Here is an 18,275-nt window from a genome sequence, read left to right as displayed (position 1 = left end):
TCATGTGGAACTCCCGGTGGGGCGGGTAAAGTACGGGGGCAAAGGGTTTAGGTTTAACAGATTTGTTTTTTAAACAGACGACACGAGCACAAGACAAAGAGCAGACAAGACAGGCTGTTTTGGCAGACGGAGCAAAACACACAACAGGAGACGCCTCGGGATGCTGCGGGTTACGTCGGTGGGGCTCGGACCTGCCGCCGCCGCCGCCGCAGCCCCCAGCATGCACACTGACACGTAGCCGAAGCCAGGTGGGGGGAGGATAAAGGGGGAGTTAGCCTGGGATTTATGGGTGGAAAGACAGCAGTACAAAATATGGATGCCAATCATGTCCATGCAGAAGCAGAAGGGGTGACGATTAGGGCGCAGCGGGGAGGTACTGACAGCAGTTAGTCTGGGTCAAAGCATGCCACAAATGCCTTCTACTTGGAGCAACAGATAGAATAGAAAAACAGATATACTTTGTGGCAATAAAAGTCTTTTTATGCCATCTGCATTCAAACAGACATGTATATGCAGAGAGGCTGACTCAGAATGGAGGGAAAGGAAGGGGTTAACACTCAGAAAGGGTGAAGAGAAGGTGTACGTGGTTGGGGGAAGGAGGCGAGGGGAGGTCAGTCTTTCACACACGACTTTCTCAAGACAGTATGGGGTTGTCGGCACGAAGACCCAAAACAAACCAGAAAATGATGGCAAGAAAAGATTTTTGTTGCCGTTCGTTTCCCTACGTTGTGCTGAAAATGAGGTCAGGGGATGTTTCTGACGGAGCCACACGGCACAAAGTTGATGATGGGGGGGAGTGAGAGGGGAAGGGGGGCGAGGGGAGGAGTTTGAATTTGAGTTTAGTTTTTTTTTTTTTTTCCAACCACCAAAAGTTCATGCGGCACGAGATGAGGCAAAAACATGGGAGGAGCGGCTCTAGCCTTGCTTGGAGGATGGTTGACGGATGGCGATGACGATGATGTCAAAATCAGTACAACACGATAAACAAAAGAATGAAATAAAATAATAATAAAAAATATCACATCACTCTACCCACCTTGGCACCCCCCAAAGATTAATAACAAACACACCAAAAAAAAAAAAAGTTGAAATCTTATACAAACCCAGCTCATGTTCACATGTGCACCACAGAAAACAAACAAAAACAATGTGACAGAAAAGAACGGACAGCAGGTCATGCAGCTGGAGGTGGAGTGAGGAATGAGGGGATGAATTTCTGTGTCAACATGGTGGAATGCACGGTTGGTATGGGTGTGTCTATGTTGCCACTATATGAGGGGGGGGTACCGTGTTCTACAGAGATAAAAAAAAAAAGCTTGCACTTTGACCTTTTGAGAACACTTGGGTTTGATGTTTTAAGAAAAGAAACGCTTGCAGTGTTCTACTGAAAGTATTCACACTGCTGGAGCTTTTCTGGGTTTTGCAACATTTCAGTCACAAACTTCACAGTTTGTGGTGAATTATTGTGAAGTGGAAGAAAATTAAAAAAATATATATTATATGAATAAGACCTGAAAAACGAGGCGTTTTTGTAATCAGCCCCTATGACTCTTCCAATCAACTCTGACCAGGTTCCCTGTGCCTGCTGAGGAAAAGCATTCCCATAGCATGATGCTGCCACCAACATGCTTCACAGTGATGTGGATTCATGGTGTTTCAATTTCGGCTGCAGGTTTACCTTTCTGTTTTCGGAAGACGCTCTGTGAGATATTGAAACGCTTAGGATGTTATTTTCTACCCTCAACCTGTTTTACAGTTTTTTACCTAAAGTTGGTTGATTCTCATTCTTTATGATGCTGTTTGTTCACTGCAGTTCTCCAACAAAAACTCTAGAAGGCACTAGGGAGGCCCCAGAAAATTGGAGAAAGACGGTATTAAAAAAAAAAGCATAAACTAAAGAATTTAATCTAATAATATTTTAAATGTACATGTTAAGTATATTTGCTTCATCATAAAATCTCATCTTTTTCAATAATTATTCTAAAAAATAAGAATGGCTGCCAGTTTAATTTCGGGGGCCATGGCATGGAGAAGCTTAGGAGCCCCTGCTCTAAGGCAAGCGTCAAACTTGGGGCCTGGGGGCCAAATCCGGCCCATAGGAGTAAATAATATGGCCCTCTAGGCTCGAGAGAACTTGTAAACAGTTGTGTGTTTAAATATTGTTTCATCTATCAAATCATAGATGTTTTTCTACATACTGCCAAATTACATTAATTTAAAAAGCTGTTTAATATTTAACAATTTGTTAATAGGTTTTATTGTACCTATTCTGCGACAACCTTTGAAATGAAATATAATTTGACACCGTGTCTCTAAGGTCTTCACAGAAAAGCTGGATTTATACCCAGATTAAATTAAACACAGGAGGATTCTTTAGTAATTCAATGACTTATGAAGGCTGTTTATTTTTGTTAGAGCAAAGGGAGCTGAATATAAAAACACGTCATACTTTTCAGATTTTTCCAAAAGTAAACTTGAAATCAGCCTCGCATGCATGCACTACTTTGTGTTGCTGCATCATAAGATCCCAATAAAACACATTGAAATCAGGGCTGCAATTATAATAACAATTATTTGAATTATCAATTAATCTATCAATTGTTCTGATTAATCAGATACATTTTTTGACACATCCTGCAGCTTCTTAATTTAAGCCTTTTTTATACAATATTAGAAATAATTTAAAAGATACAAATAAATAATTCCATTCATTTTTTTAAAATAATAAAATAAACATTTTATTGGCTGAACGTGATAACAGTATTGTTTTATCTGCAGCGGAGTAATACTTCTAACAACGTGTGAAAAACTCAGTCAGCCTTTTCTCCTTGACTTAACATCAACACAGAGTAGAGATAATCTGTCCATTTATTTTTGGATAGCAAAAGGCGCCTAAGAGGTTTTACAGAGTTTAAACCAAGTGAAGTTAAAACTGCCACTAGAGGAGCTTTGGGCAACAAAATATTTACAGACAAAGAAGGTTTTTTCCAACTTAAATAAAAGATTTATCCACTTATTCAATAGTTTTGGCTTAATTATTGTTCTTATTTTGGTGTTCTTTCAACAATTGGCATTTTTTGAATTTGTATAGTTAATGATTATTTCAGTAATTGATTCGGCATAATTAATCCGATTGCTCGTTTCAGTTTCAATTGAAATGTGGCGAAATCTAGAAAGGTAGAAGTGCTGTGGATGTTTCCTTTTAGATAATCCCCTATTGAATACAGCAACACATGCTAGCTGAAGCCTGCCGATACAGGAAGTTACTTTGTGTTAAAAAAAACAACAACAACTAAATTCTGAAAGGTTATCGAGTTTCAGTGAAAAAAGAAAAAAAACGAGCTAATTTGACTAATAAATAAATAAAGGTGATTGCGCCATCACACAGAAAACGGGGGGGGATTGTTTAAATTCAGTCATATTGTTAGCAGAGAAAAGAGGACATATGCTCGGCGTTCGGCGGGGCCGTGTTTGGCCAGATTAGCGCAGCATCAATTAGTCTGCGGTGATGGTATTTCGAAGGACAGTGAAGCAATCAAATAGCCTGAGCTGTTAATGATTTCCTGAGGGCCCGAAGGGAGCAGCTTGTCAAACGCTGAGCCGGTTTTAATACGGCTCGCAGTCTCCTGGTTCTTACCACATTATTAGGATGTGTGCCAGCTGCTCTCAGGGCTGAAAGTGTGACTGACAGCTGCTTCCTCACAAAAAAAAAAGTCCTCCAAACCCAAGTTGCCTCAAAATTACCACTCCTTTTGAATCTGGGATGCAGGAGGGGGCTTATTTTCAGCTCTGTTTTTATTTTCAATCTCCACTGAGTGTCTTATCACTTTGATGCGATCACAAAGTGATACCTGTGAAGGCGTGTGTGTGTGTGTGTGTGCGTGTGTGTAGTGTAAAAGGCAAAAAAGGGTGAGGGGGGGGAGGAGAGACGGTGCCCACAGAAATTCGAGGATATCTGTTCTCTATCAGAATGTCTCAGGTAAGGCAAGCCTCCGACGAGGAAACAGAGGTACAAACAAGAGAAAGAAGAAGAAGAAGGAGGAGGAGGGAGAGAGGGAGTGGAGGAAGGAAGAGGCTCTGTTGCAGTTAGTCTGCTACATATCACAGTATCTAAAAGGCTGAAAGCATCTTTGTTCTCGAAAGAATCTCAAAATGTATCCTCTGTCGGGAGAGAAAGGCAACACACGCACAGCAAGGGGGGGTTTCAACCATGTACGGGGGGGGGACAGATACATTTTGAAGCATCAATGCAAGGCGACATGCGGCTTGATGCTAATTTCGCACTTTGTTCAGTAAAGTTTTGCTCTCAATCGGTGCTGAGAAGACAAAATTAGCATCAACGCTGCGTCATGTCTGCGACCAGTGGCCCCCATAGCTCAGTGTAACTTGTTTCAGAGTTCCCTGATGATGTTCACCGTTAAAAGGTTCGTGGCTGGGGGGGAGGGGGGGTTACGTTTACGCATCTCCAAAGAACAGTTCTGAAAACTGCGGAGAAGTCCCCGCATAAATGTTTTTTTTTTTTCTTTTTTTTCACTGTGGTGGGTGGGACTGTGGGTGTTGGTGGGGGGGCTGCTATTTTTTTTGTTTGTTTGTTTCAAAGTTACACTTGAAGCTCCCATGGGGGGGTGGAGGGGGAGGGCATGATGCTGAGAGGAGGAGCTCCTCGGTGGCAAATCAAAGAAATCACAGGAGGAAATAGACCAGATCTCAGAGCAAGCACAACTCGACACACTCATCCCACCTGCATGTCCCGAGTCGCACTCCTCCAGGTCCTCGTCGTCGCTGGAGCACTCGGCTGACGAGACGATGTCGTCCGTCGTCTGCGGGGAAACGAAACCCGATTTGTTGGTTCGGTTATTTAAACCGGTTCGTCCCGTTGGGATCAGGATCTCAACACAATTCAGTTAGAGCAAACATAGCAAACTAGTAAGGCGAGTAAAAACATATTTATGGATTTTATTTAGATCTTTGACAGGTTTATATTGCTAACTGAATTCTGAAAGTAGATGCGTTGAAAGTAAAATTGCACAAATTGGGATCAATTCCTTGAGTTGTACCTGCAAAATAATTTGCAAACCAAGCAACTGTTTCTAAAAAAACCCTCAAAACAAAACTCTTCTAGAGTTTCTGAAACGCGTGCAGCAGGATGCGGTTGGACCTGGAGCAGCCGCTCCCTCCCAAGGATATCTCGACGCTCACAGACCTCCCTGCCCGTCCTTCAGCTCCAATATATCACTGGGAGTCAATCATATTTCACAGTGTTTATCATTCTTCACTTTATGTGCTTTCCACCTCCACAGATAATTGTTTTCCTTCACCCTCCACACTCTGCCTCCGATTATTTATCGCCCCTCTCCTCCTCCGTCGTCCACAATCAATGGACCCAGTGAGCCCGCACAGATCAACAGCTTCCCCAGCCGCTGATTTGTGCTGCAGGGGTGCAGGAAGGAGTGGTGGGGGTGTAGTGGTGTGTGTGTGTGTGAGGGAACGAGGGGGGACGGGAGGGTTAGTGGGCAAACTTACTGGCTACACCTGGCCCAGCGATGGATTATCTACACCCTCCAGTTCCCACATTTCTGATTTATTCCCACTTCACACCCTCCTCTCCTCTTTTCTTTTTTTTTTGGGTCGACCCATGGAGGACAGAAGGAGGAAGGAGTGGCTGTATTTCAGCGGCGGCGCGCTGGGCAGACGGCATTTATTAGAATGAATCAGCGGGGCGATAAAATAAGCCCTGTCACCGAGCCGGGTTATGAAATCAGAGTGCTGATTGAGTTTTCCAGCGCTGGCCAGGGGAGTGGGGCTCTAAATATCATTGAGTTTGACAGACTAATGAAACGCGCCCCCGTGCTTGTTCCGCCGTAGTCAACAGGCCCGATAGAAAGCCGGGCCTCGTGCCGCGCGTTGGGGGAAGAGAAAAAAAAGACGATTTTTCAAAGAATACTCCTAATGCGCGCTGAGATTACACATGATGGGGCTGGGCTATTTGTCTGTAGCAGTGGGTTTGTAAATGTGCTTATGCACGTCGGCGTTCATGATACGCCGCGTTACATACTGCACTCTGTCCGCAAAACGAAGCAAGAGGAGAGGAAGTAAACTGCTGTAAAATACGGGCCCCTCCGTCAACATGGCGTTATTTATTGAAGCCACATTAGGGGCGTAAAAAGTCTCGCTCATTGGCGAAAACGAGCCACTGCTTGTTATTGTGATGGCAGCAGATGTGGGAGGCAGGCGCACGCGGAGGGAGATGAAACGCCTGAGCCACTTCAAAGTCTGCTCCAGCGTTTCTAGCCCGAGACCATCTCAGCGCAAGACAGAAGAAGAAAAGAAGAGAGAATGACACAGAGCGAAGAACACTGATGCTCTGTTGTCCGTTCAGCTGAAGCTGATGGCATCTCAGCTCAGGAGACATTTTCACACTGTCGGCTGCGCTGCATTTCGTTAGCTCTGTGTCTCTGTATTAAAAAAACTAAAAAACAAATGCTAAAGCTAGTCTTGAAAACAGAGGCGGGGTGTGCAGCACCAGGTGATCAGAGATTTCTGCTTGCAGAAAGGATCAATGTTGTGAATTCATAGCATACAAGCTTTGGAAAACATATTCACCGCCATGTAACTTTCCCACAATTTGTCAGTGTACAACAGCAAACACAATTTATTGGGATTTTCATAAATCAATGAATGCTACTCTAAATTTTTTTAAAGGTTTTATTGGCTCTAGTGGCCTTTATTTGATAGTGAATTGACAGGAAAGAGGGTAATGAGAGAAAGGGAAGACATGTGGTAAAGGTCGCCAGGCCGGGATTCGAACCTGCGACCGCCGCCTCGAGGACTAAAGCCTCCATATGTTGGTTGTGCTTATCCAGCACCACCACAGCACCCCAACTTCTCTACATTTTGGGGGGCAGGTGCTAAAACAGGGGAAATAAAGGCCTCCTTGTCCAGCGCATTAGATTGGTAGAAACCAGTTCCTTGTTCTACGTTTTGCTTCGTCCAGAGGGTCTGGAGCTTTGGCTATTGGGAAAACAATTGCTTCCTGGAGATGTGGACTCTTAGATTTTTAAACTTTACTTTATTTCTCCCTGATATATATAATGCGCCACTTTGATGTCGTGAAACTTACAGGAAATAAACTGCGCTGTAAACAACCGTCCTCCGATGCAAAGAGGAAAGTCCCAGGCTGAACTGGCTGTTAATGTCAATTCAGGAAGAGGAAATGTGGCCGACACTGACTGAATGGATTTGTTCACTTCCTCCGCTGCCAATGCTAAAACTACAGGCAGACTACAATTATAAATCAGCTCAGAAAAATCAACGCCATCGTTAACAACTTCTCCTTCTGTGTGCCGATTGACCCAGTAGAAATTCTCCCTGAGGGAATCCAAGTGAATGGGAGAAATAACAGACTGCCTGTGAAGAGAGATTAGAATCAAGCAGAATTACATAGGATGGAAAAGGCCTCCTGCCTGAGTGGTGTGAGGTTTTTTTTACTTGACCATGTGAGTGTATAGCTATTTCAAATCAATGGTCATGTACTCTACTGGAACACATAGGGCACACTGTAAAAAATCATTTGAATGGGTCAATGTATGAATGTAAGGTAAGATAAAGTAATTTTATTTATATAACACATTTTCAGCAACAGTTCAGCTCAAAGTGTGCTTTGATACAGCTCTACATACCACTTACTAGGGGTTGAACCAATTAGTCGACTAGTCGACTAGTCGACTCTAGGACGTCTCGCGAGTTTTTACATTTCATGTCGACTAGTCGCAGTCATGTGATTGCCGGTGGTGACAGCCTGTGCTGATCTGACAGCACAGTATACGTCACAAGACAGAAGAAAAATAAGTTAATACATTAGTTTAAATGATATGTAGATGGATGCATAATTGTGGTTTTACAGTGTTTTTAAAAGGAGATGGAGTTGCAGCTGCAGTCCACTACAAAACACAAGCCGTCTAAAACTCGCCCCCTTCCCGCTAAGGATGTCACTTAGCCGGCTCGCGAGTGTCTTTGTCACGACGATCTAACTAATACATTATGATGTTATGTTGCTGATTAAATAAAGATCTGTGGTAATGACAGCTGCTGATTAAATAAAAGCCTGTAGTTGGTAATGACAGTGTATACTTGTCTGACATATATATAGCCGTGAGTTCGGGCTAAGAATGACACTTCGTGCTTAGAAGTGTCATCAGATCAGCTGTCAGAAGTGTATGACACTCTGACAGCAGATCTGACAGAACACTGGCTATAAAATGGCGTCTTCAAAACAGATCGAGGACAAAACCCGCATCTTGTCAAACAGGTAGAAATTACTGGGTCCTTGTATGACAATGTGCTCTTAGCGAACTCTTAGCGAAGAGAATATTGACAGCGAGTGAACTTTATTTACCCCCCCGCCCCCGTGCCACCTCTTTTTATTGTTTTTACATGCCATCTAAAAGATGTGCGTTTCCTTTTGAATGTTGGTTTCCCAGCAACTTATTATTTATCATAAACTATCCCGATGTTTTGTTGTTTCACTTGTTGCTGTTCTGTATAAATGCCGTATTTTTCCGTGAAAACGGGTAATAAAGCCTCTACGTTACTCCAAAGCTTTGCGTCTTGCGTTGCTATGACGTCACAACGACTAGTCAACTCGACATCGACTCGACTTTTATCATGTTGACGTTGACTAGAAAATATCTTAAATCGTTCAATCTGCTGAGTCAGCAGAGCTTCCTGCCGCGCATCGGGCGGAGGAGAAGCAGGTGGTTTCGTTGAATTCAGCTGTAACCAAACGGGATCCGTTCATAACAAGTTCGGCTTGTGATGTTCCAAAAGCTCCATGTAGTCAGTGTGATAATTTGACTCCTATAGTAACTATCCAGAGATCATCAGCATCAGCCAGTGTTTAGAAAAAAAAAGTCAGACCCGACTTTGTGCAACACACTTTTCCCCGCTGCTCACGAAGAATCTCCATAATAGACTTAGTAAAAGCAGGAGAAGGGGAGAGTGTGTGTGTGTGTGTGTGTGTGTGTGGGGGGGGGGTGTCAATATTTGCCGTGAAAATAGCTAATAAAGCCTCCAAGTAGTTGTGAAGGGTTTTTGCGCTTACGTCACTATGACGTCACCGCGACTAGTCGACATCGACTCGACTATTATCATGATGTAGTCGACCTTAAAAAATATGTAGTCGTTCAACCCCTACCACTTACAAAGCTGGTAGAGACATATTTTAACATATTTAAAATTTCTGCCCTGTTGAAATTAGTGAAAAACCTTAAAAATTTTGCCAAAATCTGTAAAACCCTCGTGCTCGTTTGACAGCTTACAACTTCTGCACACTTCAACGTAGAAACTCTATTCAACTTTTAAGCAACTTAGGCATTTGAACTATCATCGTGTAATTCAGGTTTTTGAAATGTCACACTTTTTATTTCACGATTTAGGTTTTACACAAATTTGTGGTCATTTTAAATTGTATACTGGGATCCAGTGATGGATTCTTCAACTGCTCTGATTGAGGCAGAAGTCAGCTGTACCAAACACCGACTCAGGGGAACAGAATAGAAATGGATGCCACACATTATAGACTCCTACCGGGTGGATGGGGAACACCGAAAAAACATTTCTAGCCCATAAAATCCCAATAAGACACACATAGATTTGTGCTTGTAACATGACAAAATCTGGAAAAGTTCAAGCAGTATAAACACGTTTGCGAGGTGCTGTCATGTGATCGGTTGTATGACTACAGAAGGGCTTAGTCACATTAGCGTCAGAAGAGATCGAGCTTGGACTGCGTTTAAGAAGATGTCTGGCAGGCAGATCAGTGTAACTGCTTAGCTTCGAGCCAGGCCTTGTCACACATTTTATAATCTTCGCTCTCGTGACTTGTTGCTAGAAGCCAAAGCTGCTTCCTGCAGCTGAAAACGCATTACCGCATGGTGGAGGTTGCACATAAATGGCAGAGAGAGACACAGTCTGAAGCCTTCCGCTAACTCAAAGCAAGAGATCCTCTCATCTGGATGACTCTGAGTCCACTCAGAGAAATTGAAGAGAGCCCTTGAAGTGTGATGTTTGACATTTGGAGATCCACCGTGTGCACGCTCCATTAATTAAATTTTTTTTCTTACCAACACGAGATGCATCTCGCGTGTCCGGATTGAAGCGGTCCGTATGAAAAGGGCTTTCGGTGCCGATTCTCCGTCTGTGAGCAAAGGCAGGTCCGTTAAAGTGACCCGTGTGGCTAATGCTGACCCAAGACGCTTAATGCTGCAAATGTGCAAAAAAAGGCATCTAATGGGGGGACAAAAACTGAAGAAAAAAAACCGCAGATCCCGAATGTGCAGCGGTGTAGCATGATGATGCGGTTGGCCAACGGGACCACAAAAACTGATTTCACAGCTGGGGAAATCCAATTCTCTGTCTAAATCTCCTTAGCACGGCGTGGTGTGCGTTTTGGCAGCAATATGTTTGCTTCTTTTTTTTTTTTAATGCAATTATTCCCTGCAAATTTCACAATCATCATTTTCAAGAGTCTGTTTGGCAGGATTTCCTTTCACACGCAAGTTTGCTCTACTTCAAGCAAATTATACATGATGACTACAACAGAGGACAAAAAAAAAAAAAGAACAACAGTACGTGCATAATGTCTGATTATCTTGTTTACCCAGCTTCCAGTCGACTCAAATTCCACAAACAGCAAAGACAGATCAATAGGTGGACTTCATTAAAACAGCATTTACCTCTGACCACTTCAGCACAACAACCAACAGGATCACGCCGGCGATCGATGGAGACGGACAGCCTCCTTAAAAAGCCACAGCTTTCACTTCACAAGTGATGGGCCTGACTCAGTCAAAAAGGGGAATCGGCATTGGTGCAGGAGTGCTTTTGACTCTGCTGAAGCTGTTTAGTCATGAGTTCTTCGCCGACTACTGGGAATCAACCTGAGCTATAAACGGTCTGCCTCTGCTAGCTAACCAGCTGAAAGCTACGTCGCTACTGTGGTCTGGATTAAGTCAAAGATTTTGACTGACGTTACAAAGTGCTTCGTGCAGCAGAAATCTAACAGGAAACATGATGGTGGCAGCATCACACTCTGCATGTTCAGAGTTGGTGGGAAGACGGCCTAAGCCCGACACGGGCTAGAATTATTTTCTTGATGGGTTAAATTGGGCTTCTGTAGCTCAATACATACAGCGCAGGGAAAAGCAAATGAGGATTTACGATATAAAGTTGTGTTAATCTGCTTTTTATTGTGTAAATAGAGGAGTAGATAAATAAAGTGAGGAAATAAAGACAGTAAGTACAGTGCAGAAGTCTTATCATCTCCGCTTGAGGAGATAAGATCCTTTCAATCACACATCCGGGGTTTTTTGGCACTTGAGTCACGCTTTGGTGACAAGTGACAAGATGGGGCAGGAAGACATTTTCAAAACCCTAAAAACGGGAGTTTTCACTCATTTTTGGCACTAATGCCATAAAACTACACTGACGTTCACTGAAGGTTACCATATTTATCAAATTCAATACAACCACATCTCTTATTTCATGTTGTAGCACAGTTATCGATCTGCTCACCTGTCTTTAGCTAGCATACAGAAGAAGTTTGTTCTTAAAACATCACTGCATTAGATTTGTCTTCTATGAAAGTGTCTTTTGTGTGCAGATCACTTTGAAACGTACCATTTTCTCTCTTTTAGCCGCTTAGAAACAAACGGGAAAAAAAACCCATACTTTAAGCACATACCGCGCCTGGAAACATTTTGGTCTGGACACTGATGGAGGCCTACCGCTGTAGCTGCCTCGCTGCTAATGTGCTAGTTTTGCCAGAGGGCTGTCAGTCATCGTTACTCCAGAATCACATCAAGGGGGAATCGTTTCCCGGAAATGGACAGGAAGAGCACTCTAAGCAAGCAGAGAAGCTGCAAAAAACAGACTTACGCTTTCATTTCGGCACATTAGGAGAGAAAAAAATCTCCCCGTATTAGTATCAGCTGGAGCAGCGCTGCCACACTCTGCTCCGTCAAGCAGGAAAACGGAGCAGGTGTCTGATGAATTCCTTCCAAACGCAAATAAAACCCCAGAGAAGTCGCACTTTTCACAGGTTTAAAGAGTTCCCTTCAGATCACACACACAGCTTGGTGGGGGTGTTAAAACAGGAGACCTGTGAATCTAATTATGTTCATCCCTTTGTCTTCCACGCCGAGGTGGTGTGTCTAAAACTAGGTCTGCGGAAACAAAAAGTGCATCGGCACCATCTTCTCGTGAAGGCGCTGCCTATTAATAAATCGGTACTGGAGAAGAAATCCGGCGGCTGCCATGTGCGGCGACTGCAGCACCTGCTCAGAAAGCCACTGAGGAGTAAACCGCCGCATTCAAACCACATATCAGACTGTTTGGTTTCTGCCCGCGGGCCAAAGACAGAATGGAGACGTATCAGCGCGTATCTGGCAACAAAAAGACTCACGAGAAAAGTAACGCGGTGTGAGCTAATGACCGCGGCTATTCCTAAGCTAGCGTAGCACTTGACAGCCGAGTCGCCGGGGTCGCTCCAATTAGACAAGAAACGTTTCAAGTTGGAACAATCCTCATCAAACGCACGGACAGCGACAAGAGCAGCTGCTTCATCTGCGGCTGAATATTCCGCTGAGCGTGACAATGATTTGATCGGCCACATCAAAGCTATATTCCTCCCCTCCTCTGGGTCAGTGGGAGCAGCGTAGAGGCTGAAACTCGGCCGCCGCGCTGCCCTCCCTCCACCCCCAGTTACAAACACGACATGAAATGCGAGTGAGAACGGAGCCGCGTCTCCGAGAGACTCCGGGCCGCACATGCTCCAGCGAACCACACTGAGTCACAGAGACGTACGGCGGCCTTATCATAACAAATGACCTTCATGTGTTTTTATGCCCCACGGGGTTCAGGAGGCTGGAGGGGGAAACGTTCAGTAGCAAAGCCTGCAACCGTAATAGATCCACATTACAGCCTCGCTATCAAACCCGGTTTGGTTTATTTACAACGCCGGGGTGCTGGAGGCCCGGAGCGGATTCTGTTTTCACTGATGGGAACAAACCCAAACAAATCCAATTTCCCCAACACGCCGTCCCGCAGCCCGAGGTGACGCCAAGGGGAGGAAGTGAATAGGAAAGCAGATTAATGTTCGTAAGTCAAAACAACTGTTAGAATCAAAGCAATAAAACTAATGTCAAAATTTGCAGACGTTTTATTTGGGTTGGTTTTAATCAATCATTTTCACTGAAAAATATGCAAATATAACAGCTATAAGTCACCAATAAACCAACTGTTGTATATATAAAAACTTTTTTTTAAACATTCCAAGCAATTTTGGGGATACATGTTACTAAATGTGTAATATTCCTAATTATGAAGATTATTTTCTGCCAGCAGTATTTAGGCTTCTTTAGCAGCTGAGTATCAATAATTAGTAAGGCAGCTTGTCACGTGACTCACAAATCAAAATCAGTAAGAAGTTTAGGTTTCTAGAAAAGAAACCTAAACTAAAGGTTTCTGGGCGACTGTGGCTCTTTGGTAGAGTAGTCGTCTTGCGATCGGAAGGTTGTAGGTTCGATTCCAGCTTCCTCCTGCCACATGTCGATGTGCCTCTGGGCAAGGCACTTAACCCCAAATTGAATACCAATCTGCATATCAGTGTACAAATGTGTGTGTGTTTGTGAGTGCGACTGGGTGAATGTGACTCTAGTGTAAAGCGCTTTGAGTGGTGAAAATGACTGGAAAAGCGCTATATAAGTTCGGTCCATTTATCATTTAAAAGTTGTGATTAGCTCGCAGACTGTGACCAGTTCAAAAAACACAAATATGGATTTGGTTAGCATGATTCTGATTGGACAGATGTCACAGCTCTGTTCTCAGGTTGAAATATTTTTAACTTCAGCGGCTTTTTTTCCTCACTTCAGTCATTGAGAAAGTCGCTAAATTGTCAAATTTTCTGGTAATCTCTGAACTAGCATTAGCGCTATCGCTAATCTAGCTTGATATCTAATTACATTTCAGTTCTTGCTCCAACACAGCATCTTTCTCAAGTCTTAACAGCTCTTAATTTTTACTTTGCAAATTCATCCATAACGCATTTATAAATATTGTTAGCTTTACAGTTCTCTGCTAGACACTGCACACAATCAGTGACGCTAATTGGTTGACTAAAACCTTTAGTTCAGTTTTATTCAAAAAGTTGAAGTAGGGTTTGTTATTGTTGGAATTTAACTGTTTCTTTGCATTCACAAACACCTTTAAAACTATGGTTTAAAGTTCAAATAAAACGTAACCTCCCCTGAAATCCATTTTTACAGTGCACATTTTCAAGCAGAACCCTTTTGTTCGAGCTGAACATTAAAAAATAAATAAATAAAGTGACAGAGATGTGAGGTCTCTTATCCTTTACTTCTCGTTATCTCTCCCGTCCGTATCGCCTCTCTTCGCCGGCCCCAACACCAAAATAGGACAATCATCTCAGCGGCGAAAGCTTAGCCCTTCTATTGACGGCTTTGCTATGCGCGTGTTATCATGTCCGATCTGAGCTTTGACAAGCCGACAAGGGAGAGGCTTGTATTACAAGGGGAATCAATGGCACCAGGCCATATCCCTATCAATGGGCTGCCACTACTCTTTTTGCTCTTGTTCTCGCTCTGTGACAGATAAGATACTTTATCTGGAAATGGGGAAAAAAATGGAACAACAGCACAGACGCATGGTAAAAATAACCCATAGCAGTGATTATAATCAAATGTGTTATCATGAGGTGTAATTTTTTATTAGTAGCAACCCTGCCTGAAGAGGCAAGCGAACAAAAGAACCTGCGTGCAAAGGCTGGGAGCCCCGCGGACCCTCGATTTAGTGAATAAATTACGACAAAATGAGCTCCCGCACCAACTTGTTGTGCCAAAACCATATGCTAAACGACTCCCAAGATCAAGTATTGATATTTGGAATGAGCAACCATGGTGGGCCTTTCCTTAGCAGCCCCCTGTAGTCAGCACATTTCTTTTTTTCTACTCAGGTTTATGGAGTGGGTGAGTGGAGGGGGAACAGCTGGGGGGGGAGGAAAAGAAAATGAAAATGCATTTAATTTGTCCAGCCATCAGCAGGTTGGTTTCAGCAGAATGGGTTATGTACAGAGCATTTCTCTGTTTCTCAAGGACCCACCTTTGTACACGGAGCAGCGAGGGCCAGTGCTTCACAGCGACGTCTAATTGCCCTCAGGCCACAGCCAGCCACTTCCAAGCAGGGTCATTCATCTTCCGACGGAAAAGGAAATGGTCTTTGGCCCTGAGCCTTAATCACCCCCATGCCACTGCGTACAAGGTCATCAAGGAAGGCCCGGTGCGAGCCGTACAACGCGCCGTGTACATCCACAAACACGTGAACAGGCATTGGAACATGAGAGGGAACGTCTTCTCCTCCGTGTGAGGCCGTCCTCAGGTGAAATTGGGATTATGGATTGTGTTACCGTTTTGTAGTTCTGTCTTCAAAGAGGAGGAGAGGGACTCGTGCGGATTGGATGTTAAGGTTTGCTAAGTGCTGTGACCGGGGCAGAAGATGAGAGCAAAACGTGGGCGAGGGAGGAAGAGGGGACGGATGCTGTGCCTGAGAAAATTTAACATTCCTCTCAACTTAAAGAAGTGGCAGGGTTAGCAGGTAGCAACAAAGTATGCTTGTTCTTGCGGTGTGGCCACACCAGTTTTGAAAAGGTATCCACGTCTGGACGCAAGTCACCAGGTCAAGCTAGTTTGTGCGACGGACCAACAGAAAAAGGACACAATTATGAATTCGTTTTTAGAAATAAACTCTGCATATTGCGCATTTCTAAACAGTATCCTTGAGTGAATACTTTGCATTGTTGCACCTAATGACTATTTCATTAATTGATTCTGACGATTAATCGATTAAGTGGATAAAAAAGTGCCCATACTACAGATTTTCCACTTAACCCCTTATGCCTGTTTTTATAAAATTTTGGAAATACATTAAAAGATACAAATAAATAACTAATTAAAGCACTTTTTAAAATATTGCATGAAAAAGAACAACATAGCTTTCCTTTAGTAAATCTGAACTGGTGAAGCTAAAACTATGCCATCTGAGGAGTTTTGCATAAAAAAATATTTAAAAAGATGTTTTTTTTATGCTAAATGCAAAATGTATATGTTTTTGTACAATTTTGGCCTAATTACTGCTTTGAATGCTTTGAATATGTTGGGGGGTTTTCAGGAAATGGGACTTTTTGAGTCTGAATAGCCCAGTTAACGATTAATCGATTAGTAAAGTAGTTGGCGATCATTTCGACAACCGATTTATCACGGTTAATTTGATTAATTGTTTCACAGCTAATATTTCGTAAAGCCATATTTTATTGGAACTATATTTGCCCATTCTTTTTTGCAAAGATGTTTTTTGTAGCCTCCAGCAAACTTTCAAACAGGATTACCTGGTTTTGAAGTGATTGTTCATTCACTGTAATTAAGATTAAATTACTTACTATATATATTCAAATGTTAACTATTAATTATGGGTTTAATTGTTATATGATTGTGTGTGATAAATGTAAGATTATGTAGTTGGATAAGTAGTGGGAATATTCATAACTTTATGCTTCTACCCTCCCCTTTGAATATGTAAAACAATTTTTTTTGCTGTATGCATTTTTTGTACATACTCAAAAAACAATTATCCACTTTTGTTTTTTTAATTTTGGTCTCAAAATCACGAGTTACTCTGACATTTTCAGTTGTAACGTGACAGAAAACAAAATAGTCCAAGAGAAAAAAAACATCTCAAGCTCCGCATGTGCCTGTTTTGTTTTTTTTCTTGTACATTTTAGGAATCCGTTTTCCTTTCTGATTGATCTGCCTTTTTGAACGTCTTCGCTATTCGATAATGGATTTTCTAAACGCGGCGGAGAGCATCTGTCACATGAGCGTGGAATCTCGTTATGTCCCAGAACCCATGCTGACACTTAGCGGGGCAGCCGATGAGCGTCTAAGCAGAGAGGTTATCACAATCCCTGACAATTAATCCCAGTCGTTCATTCTGGGCTCCGTTCACTTTTAATGTGATCACCAGGGATCGCTGTGCAGAGACGTCGTTTACAGCAACGCACCTGCAAACATTCTGGATGGAAATCCTCCCAAAAAAAACAAAGATTAACTGTAGCTCTTCTACACATTTACGCGCTGTGATTTATTGGACTTGTTTATTCCAGGCGGGTTCGTGCTGCATCACGGATCTCTTTTGAACATCTGTGTTTTCGTTGTGAATTGGTGGGAGCTGTTCTCTTGAGATGCGTGTTATGAAACGGAGGCTCTGCGTATTTTAGAGGGCCAGAGCCAGCAAATCGGCAGAATCCGGCTCGGATTTATGGAAAAAGTTCAAATTCCACACGACTTCGGCTCACGTCGATGATTTGTACTTTTAATTTCCGCTGACGAAGCGCGCCGCGAGTCTCTGTAGGCACATCAGTGATGGCGGAGGGGACCAGCTACAGACTAAATAAGCTGTAGATTTACTTGTCATTTACTGCTTCATGTGCTTTTTCTTTTATGTTTAGCACTATGTATTGTCTTCACTGTTGTCCACCGCAAACATTTTCTACAGAAGTAAAAACATGTTTGGTTTCCTCCAGGAATTCGCTCGTTTTGAATTTTCTCGGCAAACAGCTTAATTATCGTCACGTTTTTAAATGTTGCTTTCATTCTGTGCTCCAGTTACCTTCTGGTGAACCAATTTGCATCAGCAACAAGCACACAAATTCAGAAAGTGAATCACTAATGAGTTTGAAACTTCATTTTACAGGAGTAGTTCAGAAATTTGAAAGACAAAAGCCTCAGTTTTAGCTGAACCTAGTAATTTAACTTTAAATGTTCACATTAGTGGGACACGGGGCTGTGGCGGCAGACATTCAATGTCTAAACCTTTCAAAGAAATCATTAAAAAGACTGTGTGGAGTGAAAATATAATTTTGATAACTAAATTTAGCAATTAACTTAAATTACAATTTAACTGAATTAAATTTACATTTACATCAAAGCAGTTCCCACATTTTGTAAAAGTGATATCTATTTTATTCATTTAGATTTTAAAATGAACATGTCACATGTTGACATATTTGTTTAAGTAGATAAAGTGGGATTATGCTCCTGAGACTAAGAAGGAAACTTTATTAGTCTCCTTCTTGCCATTTCCCGTCAAACAGACTTTTGGCAATTGTGACACAATGTTACCAACCACACCACTCCAAGGTATTTCAT

At 42.6% G+C, this 18,275-nt stretch overlaps 1 protein-coding gene across 16 annotated transcripts in view; it reads right to left on the bottom strand.

Moving 5' to 3' along the window:
- The window catches only part of LOC102225484 (neurexin-3b), a 391,379-nt gene that overhangs the window by 12,731 nt on the left and 360,373 nt on the right, over nt 1-18,275 (bottom strand). For all 16 annotated transcript variants that reach the window (XR_002754044.1, XR_002754045.1, XM_023348134.1 and 13 more), the window contains one exon: nt 4,742-4,820. Coding sequence is in view for 14 of the 16 variants with exons in the window: in XM_023348134.1 (XP_023203902.1) it covers nt 4,742-4,820 (79 nt within the window). In the remaining 2 variants the exon portion in view is untranslated. The remainder of the gene's footprint in view (nt 1-4,741; nt 4,821-18,275) is intronic.

The sequence above is a fragment of the Xiphophorus maculatus genome, chromosome 15, assembly GCF_002775205.1.
Source record: "Xiphophorus maculatus strain JP 163 A chromosome 15, X_maculatus-5.0-male, whole genome shotgun sequence".
Lineage (NCBI taxonomy): Eukaryota > Metazoa > Chordata > Actinopteri > Cyprinodontiformes > Poeciliidae > Xiphophorus > Xiphophorus maculatus.
The sequence above is the reverse complement of the archived record's forward strand: the minus strand, read 5'-3'. Positions and strand labels throughout refer to the sequence as shown.